Genomic DNA, 19006 nt, shown 5'->3' on the forward strand with positions numbered 1-19006 from the left:
AACAACAAAACAACACTACAGATGGTTTAGAAAACGAAAGCTATAATATTATCTTGAATGGGCTGAATCTGTAATATTGTAATGTTGACTTGAAATGCCACGTTTACTCTACTTCCGTTTGGCAATCTGAGAAATAATTAGCCCCATGAATGTGAGACTCAAAAAGAGGTCTAGTGAGTGTAAACACACCGCTTCCATAAGAACTGGGAATTTGCCTTGGAATACACAGCACTGGTAGGTTTGTTCTGATAAAAATATCAATGTGAGGAAAATAGGTCTTGTATATTTTCCAAGAGATAAAGTGCCAGAAACGGGGACACTGGGCCAAGGAAGCCTTCTCTCTCTCTTAAAATTTTACTTGCAAGGAGACAGAGAAAGAGAGTGAGAGCGAGAGCGATTGAGAGAGAGAGAGAGAGAGAGAGAGAGAGAGAATGGGCGCGCCAGGGCCCCCAGCCACTGCAAAAGAACTCCAGATGCGTGCGCCCCCTTGTGCATCTGGCCAACATGGGTCCTGGGGAATCGAGCCTCGAACCGGGGTCCTTTGGCTTCACAGGCAAGCGCCTTAACCACTAATCCACCTCCCCAGCCCCAAACCTTCTCTTTCTATCCCAAGTTATTTGATGGTTGCACTCAAAAGACAAGACGCGAAGCTTTGAACTGACAAAGCATTCACGGAAACCGTGCTCTGTTCCCGTTGACCTCTAGACGGCGCTCGCGTTCACGATGGCCTCCCTTGCCGCAGCGAATGCAGAATTCGGCTTCGACCTGTTCGGAGAGATGGAGAGCAGCAGCCAGGGCAACGCGAACGTGTTCTTCTCCTCGCTGAGCATCTTCACGGCGCTGGCCCTGGTCCGCCTGGGCGCTCGCGGCGACTGCGCACGTCAGATCGATAAGGTCAGTCTCGGCTTTCGGGGCAAAGGCCTTTGTCCCGGAGACCATCTCACTGGCCACAAGTTGTGTCACATGGATACAACTTGCAGTACTTTTTCTTTTCATCTCCCCCCCCCCGCCCTTTCTCTCAATGTTTTGTACTTCGGATCCGAGCCAGGGCTCCCCTTGTGCCAAGCGCACGCCGTCCAGCCAAGCTTCAGGCCCGGTCCTGGGTGTTGGAGCCGGGAGGCAGCAGGGGTGAGTTCAGAACTCAGGGTGTTTGCCTCCTCCAAGCAGTGGTTCTCAAGCGTGTTTTCCCTAGAGCTGCAGCCCCACAGGAGAACTTGGTAGAAATGCAAATGCTAGGGCCTCCACCCCAGGCCTCCCCAAATCAGTAACTTGGGTGCGGGGCCAGCAATCTGGGCTTTAATAGGCCGTCTAACTTTTTACCCTAGGGTGTGACAAGAACTACCTGAATAGGTAGGGGCGAGATAGGTCAGCTGGACAGAGGTCCCAGTGGTGTGCAGGTTCTGTTCTGTTCTGTTTTTGTTTGCAGCATTTGGTGTGGAACCTCACACCTGTTGGACAAGTGTTCAAGCACACCTTCATGTCCTAGTGTAAACACTGGCTACTGGATGTGAGAGACCAAATCGTGCATTCCAGACAGCAGGAGGATGCCCACAGGGCCTTCATCTCTGCCGCCTTTCAATTAGCAAGGAGAGTTTTGGCATCGTGTGGCATTTTCCAACACAGTTCATATTAGTGGATTCCATTCCCCCTCCTCCTCCATTGCCCTGACTCTCGTTTCATTTTCCCTCTTTCTCTTACCACCTCACATAGATCCTTTCACCCTTCCTCCGTACTGCTTCCTTGTAATCTCTTACTACCCTGGTCAGATGAAAGCTAAGAACTGGCATGTCTGACATCCAGTATGGTTCAATTAGCATGAAGACTGCTTGCATTTGGAGGAAGAGTCCAAAAGTTCTATTTATTTACAAGGTCCTGTATTATTCTCATATTTTTCAGTCTGCTCTGATATTTCTGTCTTTCCTTGTCTGTATCTAACTCAGAAGTGTAGTCTTTATTACCATCTTTTCTTGGAGTTCCTTTCTCTTCTCACATAGCAGGTTCACTGAATTCTATCATGAACTAAGTCTTGGATTTGGATTACAGCACTATTTAAAAATTGTGCACATTTTAGCTGTCTCAGACATAGTTGAGTTTTATTGGACTAAGAGGATTAAAAAAAAATAATCACTATAATATTTGTTTCTTGGCTTAAGGTAGAGGCCAGAGGGAAAGTTGATTCATAACCCCTCTCTTTCTTTTAATGCTCAATCCAAATATTGTGAAATGCTTAATTGTACAGACCCACGAGTTTCTTGTCATTATCTGAATTCATTGACAAATTACCAGAAGGAAAAAGAAAGTCCAAGTTTCCTACATGAAAACATCAAGGACCATGAAAGCTTGCACTTCAGGTAGAAGCTACGTGTCACTTAGGAACACTTAATGTCATTATTCCTCCTTAGTTACACCTGTGCCATTGCTGAATGCACACGTTCTTCTTAAAGAACAAAACACAGCCAAGAATGCAGGAGTCACCGGCTAAGTAGTAGGAGTGGTCCAACATGGTCTGGCAGTTAATTTGAACTTTCTTAAGTATGGCTGGAGGAACCGAAGTGCAATGAGTCTCTGATGCCTCTGGGTTCTTGTCTTTCCATACCCAGCTCACTTTGGCTCAGTAGTTCTAAAACCAGTTACCCTATGTTCTCCACACACTCTCACTTCTGATTACAGGAGCCATCTCACATATTAGCTATCTAGGGTAGCTCAATCAGATCTAGGCTTAGTGAGGGGACCTGTTTCAAAAAATAAGGTGGAAAACAATTAAGGGAAAAGCCCCCAAAGGTTAAGCTCTGGCTTCTTCACATAAGCACATACACACATTCTTATGCACACAAGTACACTCACTCACCCTCACATACAAATACACACATATATGAAGTGCACATACATGTGAAAGCTGTCTTAGATATTCGATGACTGGCTGCTCATCTTTGTTAGGGTGCCTAAGTAGTAGCGCTATCTTGATTAGACACATCTTTTTTTCATCTTTATTTTCTCATTTTCATTATTTGTCTAGGTTAGGTCATAAGTTATGAAGTCACTCTTCCAGATTGTGCAAACTGAAACAATAAAACACATTCCAGGTTATTGCCATTGAATTATGCTTTCAGCTTGTGCACATTTCCCAATGAACAATCTGTGATTCCCCAAGGATGTCCTTGAACTTCCTGTTCTGCATACTAAGAAACAAATATATACATACATACATACATGTATATATATACATGTATATACAAATATGTGTATATATATATGTACATATATGTACATATGTATATATATATAAATATATACATATACAAATATATACATATATAAAACCCAAACTGAAAAAGTCCCAACTCCTTATTTTATTTTTTCCAGGATTTTCTTCCATTTTTCTAAACTAAATTCAATGTTTGTTTTTCAAATAAAATTGTAATTTACAAAGAATCATTTTACATTTCACTGGGCACAGTGTGATATGTTGATCTGTGCATATGTCATAGGTTAAGTCAGCCTAATTAATACATTGATCATCCCAATTTATCTTGCCATCGTTCACTGGATCCTTTCTTGTGCAGCATAACCAAATGCATGTTGTGGATTTGGATTATTCTGTAATCTAAGAGGGATATTGCAAATTAGCAAGGCTTATTTTCTTATGGATTGATCTCTTTTTATACCCCTGAGGACTATAATCTCACAAGGACAGTTTATCAAGTCTATAGATTTAAAGGCAAGGAAGTGTTTCACTTGGCAAATAGTTGATGTCCCCATGAGCTGGTGACCCAGAGTTGCCTAAGGGTCTCAGTCCTCTCAGGTTCTAGTTCAAAATGTCGAATCCGATACTATGCTCACTGACAATCAAAACAAAATCAACATAAGCACAAAAGGTAATTCAAGCTAATCAAAAGTGCATCATCAAATACGAATGCGTTAAAATCTTAATAGCATAAATAAGGAAGTTTTTCACTAAGCTTAATATATTAAGCCTTCCAGTTTTTATTATGAATCTCACAGTTTTTTTTTTTTTGCAATAAGCTCAATTCAATGCTGAAGGCTTGAATCTTGAAGCATTTAGGATTTTATGAACTTGTGTGCGCATCATCTTGAATTAAAGAAACAGATGGGAGAAAGACTGAAATGTGACCACAAGTGACCCTGATGGTAGAGCGGGCAGTGCAGCAAGGATGGGGAAGTTTCCTCAGCAAAGCTTTGAGGAGAACGCATGACACAACCATTATTCTACCACACACGCATGCACACACACACACACACACTACACACACACACACACACACACACACACTACACACACACACACACTACACACACACACACTCACATAACCATTACTACACACACACACACACACACACACTCACACTCACTCACTCACATAACCATTACTACACACACACACACACACACTCACTCACATAACCATTACTACACACACACACACACACACACACTCACTCACTCACATAACCATTACTACACACACACACACACACACACTCACTCACATAACCATTACTACACACACACACACACACACACACTCACTCACCATGAGAAAATCCTCTACCAGACTAAAATGCCCATTTCCTAACAAATATTATGTGTGATGCATAAAGAATAATTTTAAATGTGGTAAGCACAAATGCCTACCAGAAGTAAATGTATGTAGCTCCTCCCTTGTGTGAGATAATGTGTGGGTTTAAAAAAATAGGACAAAAATACAAGATAAAACCAGAGTTTGTGAGCTCAAAGGAACATACTGAATGAAATAAGGCATGCATCCAAATAATTTTGAGTTTTCTGTTATTAATATCTGGAAAATTAGAGGAACCTCTGCATGTTGAGAACCCTATACAGCTGGAGGCAGGAAGAGGCAGGGGAAGTTCTTCAATGCTCAGGTGATGCAGTGCTTTAGAAAATAAAACTATAAAATTAATAAAGCTATTATCTTATAAAATGAAATTTAAAGAAATTTAAAGGTAACAGTTGATAGGAAATAATGAATTATGGGCTTACATAATAGCATACCTGGTCAAAACAAAAAAGTATAAAGAAAGAAAGATAGAAAGGAAGGAAGAAAGAAACTAAGCAAGCAAGCAGGGGAATTGGTAGTTTAGATTTAAATAATAAGTAATAATAATAAGTTTAGTGAACCCAGGAATTGATAGTTTAATTCACATTGGCTCAAGTTTTCATTCTGCTGGGTCATCCAAAAAACAGGATTAGAAGTTCCATGGGTCACAGAAGAGCCTATGTATTTTAGTTGTGTTGTGTTGATAGTGAGATTGCCAGAGCATTTTCTAGACTGCGTTGAAAACTGTGGAGTTCAACGGTTCACATGGGCTTCTCTCATTCAGTGTCAAGTTAGGAAGGATGTGCGGCGTGGCCTTAACCTCTGGCTTAGTCAACTTTCTGTTGCTGTGGCAAAATAACTGAGAAGATCATCTTAAAAGGAGGAAAGATTCATTTTGGCTCACAGCTTCATGAAGCCCGTGGTCATTTGGTCCTGTCGCTTTGGAACTCTGTTACATTTCATCGTGGTGGGGAGCAGATGAGGGGCAGGTAGTGTGGGCAGGGGACCACATGGCAGAGAAAAAACTGCTCAGCTTACCTCACGGTAGCTAGGAAGAAAGCAAACCGAGTGAGCTGACTTTTAGGGCAATTCATCCTTGCCCTCCAGTCAATCAGAAGGAGCACCGCTGAACACCACTACATTGACAACAAAGCTTTTGGGAACACTTTTCAGATAAAAAACACAACCATTTCCATGTATGTGCTGACCTCCAGATAGGGATGGTTCAGGGAAAGTAATGTCACTATTGCACATATATAAATTAACACAACTTCAAAAATCCTGATGATGTGAGATGGTAATAAAATTAAATGAGGTCATCGTTCTCCCTTTTTCAAGAGAAGAATCAGTCATGGGATGCATCTGCTTTGGACACTCGATTGAAACGACAATTCAGACAAGCTTATGGAGAATTTTTGTTAATGTAACTGAAAATTTAATTTCAACCAAGAATAAATGTATGATTGAAAAAAAGATTGAATGAAAGAAAGAATACTAGAGTGGTCTAAGCTACACTGAGTTAATAATATTTTACTTTTCCAATATTAAGAATAAATAGAATTCTTGAGATCTCTTGCTCACTGATCTCGTAGTAACCTCTGACACTGATGTTTTTCTTTTTATCACATTTACAGATGCTTTATTTTAACACCCCATCAAGACATGGGAACTCGTCAAATTACCAGGTAAAGACAAAATGTTCCTTAGTGAAAAAGAAAATTTAAGAATAAACTGAAGGAAATACTATCTTTTAATAGTATGCTATATTTTAATATGTTTTCTAACCAATTAAAACAAAGAAACCTGTTTCAAATCTCCAGATAGTGGTGATTTCCAATACAAGTTTTGATAACTAATCATTTTTAACCAATATTTTCCTTGTCTGCCAGATTTTCCTTTCTTTGTTCTCTACTACCAACTGGCATTGGTAAAAATTAATGGTTAATATGCACATAAGGCAAAGTAATTATTTTTAAATGATTTTTCTACTTATTTTAGTAAATTCTTTTTTTTAAAATTTTTTGTTTATTTTTATTTATTTATTTATTTAAGAGCAACAGATAGAGAGAGAGAGAGGAGAGTGGGTGCACCAGGGCTTCCAGCCACTGCAAAAGAACTCCAGACGTGTGTGTCCCCTTGTGTATCTGGCTAACGTGGGTCCTGGGGAACCGAGCCTCGAACCGGGGTCCTTAGGTTTCACAGGCAAGCGCTTAACCACTAAGCCATCTCTCCAGCCCTAGTAAATTCTTTTATTGGACCTCGCCTCTGTGGTGAGGAAGAGCAATATCATTTTCCAGTTCTTTTATATTATATTACATGTGGATTGCTTCATATGTTAATCAGATTATGCATATCCTTGTGGTACAAGAATGAAATTTTGATGCTTCTTTTTAAAAACAGCCAGGACTGCAATCTCAACTGAAAAGGGTTCTTTCTGATATAAATTCATCCCATAAAGATTATGAACTGAGCATGGCCAATGGCGTTTTTGCAGAAAAGATATTCGACCTTCGTCAGGTAGGTAAAATGGCTTATCTTGGCAGCTTATATTTCCACTCTAGAACTGAATCTTGTTCAGTCTACTCTACGGATAAAGACTCATGACTTTCTATGAGCTTCACAAAGGTGATTATTTTCCTTGTTGCTACTAATATGCTCTTTAAAATGTATCACTTTTTCCCACGTCCCCTTTTTTCGTCCATTGAGACCACATGTTCGGAGTGGTAAGACTGATGCAGCCCAAAGCTTCGTAGAACTTCAGCATTCACGTGCTACTAAAATGTCAGTGGTGGGCGGGGGTGAGGAGGGGCCTGTCCATTTAGAGGAGTCTATGCCTCCAAAGAAAAGCATCAACCTCTGTTTCCATTGACCCGCTAAAATAATCTGCTATTATATCGTGTGTCTCTCCTCATCACCTTCTTTTCCTCAGACCTGTTTATTTCTAGCTATTACTTATTTATATTTTCAGATGGATTGTTTAAAAATAAGATTTTCTTGGGAAACATGGCCAAATAAGGCCAGGTATTATATCTACTGGCAGAGGAGAAGCTCAGACTCAACAGAGAGTTAGAAATAGGTCAGCAGACTAATAGTATTTCTCATGGCATTGGTTAGAGTGCGTCATCATTGTGTCCTGCCTACGCAAAGACCAGTGAGGCTCAGAATGTCCTCTCCCAAGCTACCGCCCTCAACCGAGGCTTTGCAGCTCTTGTTACTATGGCTACCAGAAGCTGCTCACCTGGGAGGGACTATGAGGTGTTAGTCACACTGCCCATGTTTCTCTGGTCATGTTTTCTGTCCCTCTTACTCCTCCACTCCTCAGACAGCTATGTATAAAACTCCTCAGTGACATTGCTGGCCTAATCACCTGCATCTCTGCCAGCTCGCATGTTCCACCCAGGCATTACCTCTGTCTGTCACCTACTCAAATTCCTTGCCCCTCCCCAGCACCACTCCCAAATCCTTTGGTACCCTGCCAATTATGAAATATTAGGCCACTTTTAGTTTTTCCATCACCCCAGAATATTTTTACATATGTTTTAAAGGGGTCATACTGCTGTTCCTCACATTGGCTTTCTGTATTCCTACACACACTGAAAAAAAAATCCATTAAACTGGGAATTTGATTTGACTACTGTTGCTGTTGCTATTTATAGTAGATTTTCACATTCTTTGTTTTTTTTTTTCCCCTAGCACTTATGGTATATAAAATGATGCCGCAAAGCCGGGCGTGGTGGTGCGCGCCTTTAATCCCAGCACTCGGGAGGCAGAGGTAGGAGGATTGCCATGAGTTCGAGGCCACCCTGAGACTCCATAGTGAGTTCCAGGTCAGCCTGGGCTAGAGTGAGACCCTACCTCAAAAAACCAAAAAAAACCAAAAATGATGCTGCAGAGGGGCTGGAGAGATAGCTCAGTGGCTAAGGCACCTGCCTATGATGTCGAAGGACCCAGTTTCAATTTCCCAGTACCCACGTAAAACCAAATGCACATGGTGGCACATGCATCTGGAGTTCATTTGCAGTGGCTGGAGGCCCTGGCTCATGCTCTGTGTCTTTCTCTCTTTCAAATAAGCTAAATAAAAACAAAATACATTTGAAAAAAGAATGCCATGGAACTGAGGCATGATTAAAAACCTGGAATGGTCATGTTACTCCCTTTTTCCTCCCAAGAATTTATAATAAAAAGTCAACTCTTCTAAAAACTACTTTTCTCATAAATGTCAAAGTCATACATTTAAAAAATATTTTATTTTATTTATTTGCAAGCAGACAGATAGAGATAGAGCTAGGTGTGTGTGTATATGAGAGACAGAAAGAGAGAGAGAGAGAGAGAGCGAGGGAATGGGGTACCAGATCCTCCGGCAACTGAAAAGGAATTCCAGACACATGAAACCTCTCTGTGCTTCTGTGTATCTGGTTTAAGGGTGCTGAGGAATTGAACTTGGGTTATTCTGCTTAGCTGGCAAGTGCCTTAACTGCTGAGCCATCTGTCTAGCCTACAAGTCATCAATTTTTTTTAAAATTTTTATTTATTTATTTATTTGAGAATGACAGACACAGAGAGAAAGACAGATAGAGGGAGAGAGAGAGAATGGGCGCGCCAGGGCTTCCAGCCTCTGCAAACGAACTCCAGATGTGTGCGCCCCCTTGTGCATCTGGCTAGCGTGGGACCTGGGGAACCGAGCCTCGAACCGGGGTCCTTAGGCTTCACAGGCAAGCGCTTAACCGCTAGGCCATCTCTCCAGCCCAGTCATCAATTTTTAATGAAATAACTCCATCCATGGAAAATATATACAAAGTTATATTAAACAACTAAATTTGTTCTGTTTGTAGACAATGGATTGCTATCCAGTCCTGATTTTTAAATGTGAAAATCTTATAAGGCTACCCACTGGTTAATACAATTCAACACGTTATATTAAATCATTTTTATCAGATTATGAAAATCTTTAGATTATCTAGGTTTTTTTTTTTTTTTTGGTATTACAAGGTAGGGTCTCACTCTAGCCCAGACTGACGTGGAATTCACTATGCAGTCTCAGACTGGCCTGGACCTCACAGAAGCCCGCCTACCTTTTCTTTCCTGAGTGCTGGAATTAAAGGCATGCACCATGGCACCTAGCTATCATTTTCTTTTTCTTAAAAATAACAACCACTTTTGAACATCTATTAAGTGCAAGGCAATGTCCCAGGTGCTAGGAGTACAAAACTTTTTTAAAAGCTTATGTGGTCCTGTATTCATAAAACAAAATGTTCTATTTTGTGAAGGCCACAAAATTTCTCAAATTCAGGTGAGATGTATGATATTTATGGCTGAGTTTTTGAGGAGATGGTGGTGGATAGTACCCTGATATGAACATCATGCATGTGTTTCACCATGTATGCTGTAAATATGTACAAATACTTTTTCTCCTTAATAATGAAGGAAAAGAGATTGTTGGAAGGCTCTCTAGAGGACAGGAGGATGTCTTTCAAAGAGAGGCCACTAGGTGTGGAAAGGAGTAGGACAATCATAAGAGATATAGAGCAGTCCAGGGGGGAGAAATGTTCAAAGGCATTCCAGCGGGGAGGACTTTTGTTCAAAGGCTTTGAATAAGAGAAATGACACCATTTTTGAGGAACTATAAGGCTGTAGGTGTGGTCAAAGAGCAGTTACCATGGGAAAAATGACTAGAAATGACGTGCAAAAGCGTGCTCACAGCAGAGCCTTGTAGGCTAGGGTCAAGTGTGTCAGCCTTCGGGGCTGTTAGTGCCCTTGAAGGAGTTTGAGCAGAAAGAGATCCTAGGAGGAACGGTGTGGGGACATTTATGATGAGACAGCACTGTGAAACCACAGCACTGTGGTATGCTCATAATCTCTGAATCCAATTTAGATAAGTTAAGTCTGTGGAGTGTATTTGCTCAGCAAAGTCAACTTTGAGTTCACTCGTGGATTCCTTTCCAGCCCTATTTCTCTAATTCTAGGTCTATGTACTATGGAGGCCGGGATGGGTCCTTCAATAATATTTGTGTTAATTGTGTTGTTGCTGGTGGTGATTTTATAAATATAAGAACTGTGTTCTTACTTGTAGAACTACATTGATCATGCTGAAAATTTATATAATGCCAAAGTGGAAAGAGTTGACTTTACAAATCATGTGGAAGATACCAGGTTTAAAATAAATAAATGGATTGAAAGTGAGACACATGGTGAGTACAATACCCTACTTTTCTACATTGATTGCTAAAGCAAATATTGAGAACTGTTTGCCCAAAAGCCAGGCAACACAAAAAGACCAGCTCTTCTCAATCATAAGCAATGATTGCTGTTCTTTAAAATAGCTTTAGTATTTGTCTGAGATGTGGTTTGAGTTATCTTAATATTTTAACTTCCCTATGCTTATCCAAAGAACATATTTGTCAAAGGTAGGACATCCAGAAAAAGTACAACTCTCTTTTTTGTATAAGTATCTTTTTACAACTAAAAGATGAATTCTAGCCAATGTTCTTATTCAGTACAAAAAAACAAGAAAGAAATCTATCCATCTTCCATTGTGTTAATTAACTTTTATGTTTCATTTATCCCAGAGTTCTTTACCTCCTGGGCCCCTCTCCAGGAGGGAGTCTCTCAGTTCAATGTTTCTTTTCAGAGAACACTGCTACACGTCTTATTCAGATGAAATGAAATGCAATGTCCATCTTCATGGAATGGGCTTACATTCTGCTTGAAGTGACGCAGTACCAGGGAGCCCTCAACAGCGCCGTCAGGCCTCTGGAGGCGGATGCTCTAGGGACAACCTTCCTGCCTAGGAATCAAATTTTCATTGCTTTTTTTTTAAAACACATATTTCTATTTATTTTACTTTAGTAATATTTTTCCTATCTAGGAAATCGAATGCAATTTACTTAAGTGACCGATAAGTAAATAAACTGGTTTATTTTTCTAATCAAAGTGACCAGACAGTTGAACAGCAAAAGCTTTCATCTTGATTACTTGTGGCGAGCCATGCTTTTACTTCTCCAGTGGTTTCTGTTCTCCAAGAAGCCATGGCAATGGCGTCCATGGGCACCTCACTGCCTCCAGGGGTTTCTAGCAGAGGAGTCCTCATTTCCAGTGAAACAGTTGCTGGAGACCTTTCAGTTAGTGCAATTGTTAGGACTTCTCCATCTTGGTTGGCAGTTTTCTGTTTTTTTAAACATTTTATTTATTTATTTCAGAGAAAGATTGAGAGAGAGAGAGAGAGAGAGAGAGAGAAAGAGAGAGAGGATGGGCACACCTGGGCCTCCAGCCACTGCAACTGAACTCCAGATGTGTGTGCCATGTTGTGCATCTGGCTTACCTGAGTACTGGGGAATTGAGCCTCAAACCAGGGGTCCTTAGGCATCACAGGCAAGAGGGTGACTGCTAAGCCATGTCCCCAGCCTCAACATCCTAGAAGTCTTATGGATGTACTTTATGTCACTTACAAATATATTTTGTAAGCAGAATTCTGAACAAGTGACATCCTCAGGCTTTATTTCTCTTAAGAAGTCTCTAATACAATCCAGAAAACCTGGGAAGGTTCCTGTAGGTTGACTGTAGCTCTCAAGGCATTCACTAAACTGCTTTTATCCGATGGATTTTAGCATTTGTGCAGCCATATGCTTTTGGTCTATTCGCTATTCACCTTTTCTGACACACAAGATGTCTTTCTGTTCTGGAAAGATAAACGTGCAGCCATGGCTGAAACATCTTCAATGATTTTTCTTTTTACTTAGTCACAGGCTCTCATATCAGACAGACCTCTGTACAGAGCTTAGAGGGTGCCGTGTTGGCAGAGCCTAGGGTGGAGGGTTTTTAGAAGTGTCACAGTGGCTCGACGACAGAGAGAATGCATGAGCAGTGGCCACCCTTGCTCTTTGGCGATTGCATGAATTACTTAACTTTCATGTGTTTAAATTTTCTCAGAAGGAAAAAGAAACAATCATAGTGACCACCATAGAGGCTTTATGAGGGTTACACCCAAGATTGCATTTGTTCAGACATTATTACTATTATCATGTGATTAAAAACTTCATGTTCTTAGAGAATATATAAAAAAAGCCCTCTTTACCTTAAGAATTAAATTTTCTTTCCCTCGACTTATATTCCAAAGGCAAAATAACGAAGGTGTTCAATGATGGCAGTATAAGTTCATCTGCGGTCATGGTGCTGGTCAATGCTGTTTACTTCAAAGGAAAGTGGAATTCCGCCTTCAGCAAGAATGACACTCTAAGCTGTCACTTCAGATCTCCCACGGTATGGAACGCTCCAATAAAGTCCGAGGAGCCCCACCCCTTGCAGAGAGAAGTGTGGTATTTGCCTAGGCAAATAGTGACTTCAGTATTTACTTACCCATTTCTTCTTCATTACCAATACTGTATGTTCCAGCCATGACAGGATCCCTCGCCTGCTTCGTAGAAGTCCTGCCGTCCCAGGCAACTTCGGAACTGTGGAGCCCCTATGTGAAATAAAGCAACTCAATTACTTGATATCTGCAGGTCATTTCAGTCACTCCATCTTTTTATGTCAAAGCAGAGAAAGAGAGTTAAATAGATTGAAATTAATATCTTACTTTTGTTTAAGTAGTATTTAGAAAATATTACTATTTGTGATGAAAGAGAGTGAATATGGGTGTACCAGGTCCTCTTGTTCCTGCAAATGAACTTTAGACGTTTAATATGCTATTGGGGATTTGAACCCAGGCTAGAAGGCTTTGCAAACATCTTTAACCACTGAACTGTCTACCCAGCCCTTAAGTGGTATCTTTTTAGTTTATTGAAATATTATTTATACATTGTTCACATGAGAAGATTTAGACATGGAAGTACTGAGAACTGATAGCAATTACAGATCGGTAAAGCTGAGGAGAAAAGACAACCCAAGAAGGCTGGGTCTGCAGGCATGGCAACTCCTTGGGAGGAATGAAAAGTCACTTGGGCACAGAGAAGGGCAGGGGCAAGGGTTCATGGCAGGCCTGGCCATATTTGTTAGATTTTTGTAGCCTGCCTGAACTGAGGCCAGCTATGCCTCAGTCCACACGTGAAGTCCCAAAGCCAGTGCCTGCACGTTTTTCATACGTGTCTTTTTAAAAATATTTTTATTTTTATTTATTTATTTATTTTACAGAGAAAGAGGGAGACAGAATGAGAGAACAGGTGTGCCAGGGCCTCCAGCCACTGCAAACTAACTCCAGATGTGTGCGCCCCCTTGTGCATCTGGCTAATGTGGGTCCTGGGGAATTGAATCTGGGTCCTTTGGCTTTGCAGACAAATGCCTTAACAGCTGAACTCTCCCTCCAGCCCTCATCGAAGTGTCTTTGTGAGGAGAAAGAAATGAACACACAAATATTAAGGACACCTGCATATGAAAAATAAGATAGAGGTCTGGGGGGAATTGCTCAGTAGTAAAAGACATTTACCAAGCCTGCTGGGCCTGGGTTCAATTCTCAGGTCGTGCACTTAAAGCCAGACAGTCATTTGACTGTAGCAGGAAGAGACCCTGTTATGCCCCCAAACACATGCATGCATGTGTATATACATACATAAGGGCATACATACACATACATACATGGAAAAAAGAAGAATAATAAAAATATGATAAATTTTAATGAAACCTAAGTCTGTTGTATACTTTAGCCACAGCACAAAGGATGTTACATAGGACTTACTTCTTAGCCCTTCAGTGGCCGGGACAGAGGTGGGGACCGAGTTACTGTGTCTTCTCCCTTCACTTCTCTGCCTGGTGGATTCCACTGGTCGCGTCAACACCTACGGTAGAGACGCAGCAAGAAACCGCGCTGTCACCCGGAGTGTGTCTTTTCAAAATTCTGGAGAAAGTTTGACTCTCCAAAGTCTTACCACAGGATATCCTGATTTAAGCACCCTTCCTGCTGGCCCATTCCTCTTGTGTGTGAAAGAACCATAGTACAGTTTTGTTTTAGGACAGACTCTAGAATCTCTATTACTGATGTCATGCCGAGTAGGTGCCGTCTCTCTAAAACTTGCTCAAACATCATTTAGCTCATGTGACTCTTTCCCTGTCCTGGTACAGAAATCACCATGTGTGCATGAGACACCCCAGCTCCCAATGCAGAAAGCTCTGCTCTCTTCCCGCTTGCTGGGCAGATGGGGTTACTCATAGGTTCTTTCTGATACTATCTCTACAAAAGGGCACCTTTTTCAGAAGGAGTTGGACCTGTGGTTTCAAGAATTACCTGTCTTCCCATGTAAAATCTCTTGTCCTAACATGGGATATTATAGATATATTTAATTTTTTCACATCTTATGGGAGAAAAAGACAGTTTATTGCACCTCTACCCTATTGCTAAATGTAAAGTGGTTCCTTAAAGATATGAATTACTACGCCCTCCTCAAGTTAATTTAAGCGATATTATCAAATATCTTGTAGAAATTTTTAATTTTTCCAAGATCTCATTCTTTAAGTACTTCATTTTGATAGTTCTAGTCTGTAATTTGTTTCTCATAGGAAGAGAAAAATCTATCACATTAATTTTTCCTGTGCTGCCATTTATTTAGGGATTTCTGTTTACTTATCATGTGCACACTTTGAGTTGAAACACTAAGTAGAAGGCAATGTTCAACTCTGAGATATTCTGACACATGGTTCTCACAGTTCCATAAAGTCAGGGGCTACTGCCATCTCCCTTATATAGGTGAGACACAGAGATGTGAAGTAACCCGTCACTTAACTCAGGGAATGACTCAGTCTATATGTATTTTGACCACTAAGATGTGTATCAATGAAACTAGCCATGGCAACATGTCAGAAAAGGTCTTCAGGATCCATGGACTAAGTCCAATAATTTATAGTTCTTGGTCAATAAGTAAGATGAAGTGGGACTATAAATGATTTTTGTGGTTTTTCTTCCAGTGTCCTGGGAAAGGAGTGGCCATGATGCATCAAGAACAGAGGTTCAATTTGTCTACAATTCAGGACCCGCCCATGCAGGTCCTTGAACTCAGATATAATGGTGGCATAAGCATGTACATCTTGCTGCCTGAGAATGACGTATCCCAGGTAAGTTACTGTTGTCCTTTCCAGTGCTAGGGAATCAGACCTGTAGGATACTCTTGCCTGTTATTTTGTCCATCAGCTTTAAGATTTCACATCATTAACGTACTAGATATTTACCCATCAATTTATTTATTAACAATTATTTAAGGAGTATCTACTAATATGCCAGACATATGAAACTGGAAATTATCTCAGGGTAGCATAAATGTAGCTAGCTGTATAGCTACAAAATTGGGACCATTTCAAATCTCGGTTATGATGTCCAAAATGAATGATTTTATATCTTCTTCATGCTTGGCATAAAAATAGTCTCTTTGCTTTCAGAATTTGGATTAAGGATCTTCAGGTAAGCATGACATGTGTAATCTTGAGCTCTTGAGAGTCAAGACCTAAAAGCCTGTAGTGCTGTGTCCCCTGTGTGAAGTGGTGGTTAGAGGTTACACTGTGACTAAGGTCACTGGAGAAACAGACCAGCACAGTGCACGGGGCAGACAGTGGTACCCGTGCCAGCCGGGCATCATCTCTATATTCATTTCTGCATCTCAGCTCCTGGTCTGCTTCTACTTCTCTCCCTCTGTGTTCTCCTGAACGTGGCCTCTTAATTTTGTGAGCTATCATCTCAGAGGTTTTGGTTGATCTCGTCTCCCTTCCCTTGTCTCCCCACTCCCCCAAAGAAAGAGTGACGACCATTTATTAAGCGCTGACACAGGACATGCCATCTATCCATATGTTCTGTATTTCACATACATTATCATGAAACTTAACTTGTTTGAAATGTATATATATTACCACATGTATCTCAGTTACACTAAAATATTACAAATACAATTTTTTGTTATGTTTTGATTTGGAAAATAAGGATTTTAGTGTAGAATTATAATTATTAGTAATATTAAAGACTAATGTCAGTATCCAAAGTCATCATTTCTACCATATTTCCCCTATGATTGAAAATTTTAACTTTGACACTTTGGAAATTCAGATTGCACATAGAACACTAAGTTATTGTAGTGAAGTTCCTTTATTAGGTTTTCATATAATAGGATGTTTTGACAGGAACAGTGAGAGACATACTATAAAATTGTCATTGTGAAACTCAGAGCATGGCTATGTAAAATATTGTTGCTCATAAATTGAATAATTCCCTGCATAATCACCACAACAATTAGATTTTAGCACACATCAATTATTTTAACTTAAAATAATCTGTACTAATAGTAAAAGTAGCCCAGTTCAAATAAACTGTAGCTAGCTCAAGGACAGATTTGTTCCTGCCAGAAACATCTGAGTTTTCTATCATAGACTACCCAATAATGTGTGAGGCAGATTAGCACAAGCTTGCATAACACATAAGCTGAAATGTTTATTATTCATACATAAACAGATAATGATAAAGATGTGTCAATGCCATGACAGGCTAAAGGAGGGAAAAAGTCTAATTTGGAATAAAGATGTTTTATAGATTGCCCGTAAACTGGATAACTTATGCATGGAAAATTCAAGTAATTTAAGAAATTTAGTTCCTGATCAAGCTTTATATATATGTATATATATATATGAAATGTGTTAGAATTCCAGTGGGCCTGAAATTGAGAAATATCTATATACAAGATTTCTATTGTTCATAAAAAAATTCTTCCTATTTGAAATTTGGCGAATTCAATTTGTGAATTATTTGGGTGCATCAATGGTGTGATAGAGTTGGGTCTGGCTAGCTGTACCGACGTTTGCTTGCTGTACTCCAGGTTGATCTCCCTACGTCCGTTGAGTATCTGTTGTCTCAAGTGCTGAGTAGGAGAGTTGATGTGAATCTGAATGTGTGTGAATTTTTTTTTTTGGGGGGGTTTATCACCTGAACTCTGGGAAATGGAGCTCTGAGGTATTTTGTTTGAAGTCACCCAGGTTTCCGTTGGTTCACTCCTGTGAGCTATCCAAACATGACAACTTCCTGAATCTTCCATGTTGCAACACGATCAGAATATACTGATGTAAATGAATGCTGAACTTTTCCTCTAATGACCCCTGTTTTCCATATCCTACCCACTGAGCCACACCATCTTTAGCTACTCCAAGGTGGGCAGAGCTCAGACATGCCCCAAAGTGCCCACAAGTTCTGGCTTGTCACAGCAGAGCAAAGGAAACGTGCTACTTTTTCAGACACCCTTGGGCTATTCACTTCAGTCATCTTCCCTCTCAGACTCCTCCACAGCCCAAGTACATATTTAAATACAAAAGTCTGGTAGACGGCCATTGTGCAAAACCATGTCTGATTGTATTTTCCTGTTTCATCTTTTGCTTAACCACATGTCTGTATGTTACCATTTCATTATTCCTACAGATTAAGGACAGGCTGAGCTTTAAGAATATAATGGACTGGACCAATCCAAGGAGGATGAAATCTCAGTATGTGGAGGTGTTCCTTCCAAAATTCAAGATAGAGAAGAATTATGAAATGAAGCACCACTTGAAAGCCCTGGGGACAAAAGATATCTTTGAAGAGTCCAGAGCTGATCTGTCAGGAATCGCTTCCGGAGGCCGTCTCTACATATCAAAGCTGATGCACAAATCCTCCATCGAGGTCACAGAGGACGGCACTGAGGCGACCGCTGCCACGGGGAGCAACATTGTAGAGAAGCAGCTCCCCAACTCCACGGTGTTCAAAGCTGATCACCCCTTCATGTTTGTCATCAGGAAGGATGACGTCATCCTCTTTATTGGCAAAGTCTCTTGCCCTTGAAAGTTCAATGGGTCCCTAATTCAGTAGGCCCTGCCTCATCAAAGAAACACCACAAGTGAATAGAATTATCTCGTAGAATGAACGCCCTTTCCTCCTAAAATTTCTCAAAGGATGATGTTGGTGACTTGAACCTTCACAGATGCTTGGTTGACAGGCTTGATTCCCACTCTTAGCATTTCCCCTCCCGTTTGTTTCATTTCGCCCAAAGTCATTGGCTTTCTGTCCACACTGCAAATAGTTTGGGTGCACAAATGGTTTTAGAGAGAGGTTATGCCCCAAACAATTTACCATTTTCTCTTTCTATCTATTCTCTCTCATGGCCTATGGGAAATATGGAATGTGCTCTATTGGTGATGAAAGTATACAAGAAACCCTGGTGACCCTTTTTGAAACTCTTCAGTTATCAGATGTTCTAGCTCTATTGTAAAGAGGTCTAGGGAGGAAGTCTATGTGTTTCTTAGAAACAAGTTTGAAGGATAACTTGTTCTTACTGCCCAAGAAGACATTAAACTTTACCTAATACATTGGATTTTCAAATCTGTGTGTAATCTATATGCTAAAAATTATGACTGAGATCAGTGAGCAACCAAAATGTATCAATTATAATTAAGTTCCAATTAATTTCCTTTGGGTTTTCCTTGATAACACTTACTATG

The 19006-nt window shown here is 40.4% G+C and overlaps 1 protein-coding gene across 1 annotated transcript in view; it reads left to right on the plus strand.

The window, feature by feature from the left end:
• The window catches only part of Serpinb7 (serpin family B member 7), a 60832-nt gene extending 42183 nt beyond the window's left edge, over positions 1 to 18649 (plus strand). The window contains exons 2-8 of the mRNA XM_004654800.2: positions 706 to 894; positions 6214 to 6264; positions 6980 to 7096; positions 10650 to 10767; positions 12693 to 12835; positions 15470 to 15616; positions 17952 to 18649. Coding sequence (XP_004654857.2) covers positions 724 to 894; positions 6214 to 6264; positions 6980 to 7096; positions 10650 to 10767; positions 12693 to 12835; positions 15470 to 15616; positions 17952 to 18350 — 1146 coding nt within the window. The 5' untranslated portion in view covers positions 706 to 723 and the 3' untranslated portion in view covers positions 18351 to 18649. The remainder of the gene's footprint in view (positions 1 to 705; positions 895 to 6213; positions 6265 to 6979; positions 7097 to 10649; positions 10768 to 12692; positions 12836 to 15469; positions 15617 to 17951) is intronic.
• Positions 18650 to 19006: the final 357 nt, after the last annotated feature.

The sequence above is a fragment of the Jaculus jaculus genome, chromosome 15 (genome assembly GCF_020740685.1).
Source record: "Jaculus jaculus isolate mJacJac1 chromosome 15, mJacJac1.mat.Y.cur, whole genome shotgun sequence".
NCBI classification, from domain to species: domain Eukaryota; kingdom Metazoa; phylum Chordata; class Mammalia; order Rodentia; family Dipodidae; genus Jaculus; species Jaculus jaculus.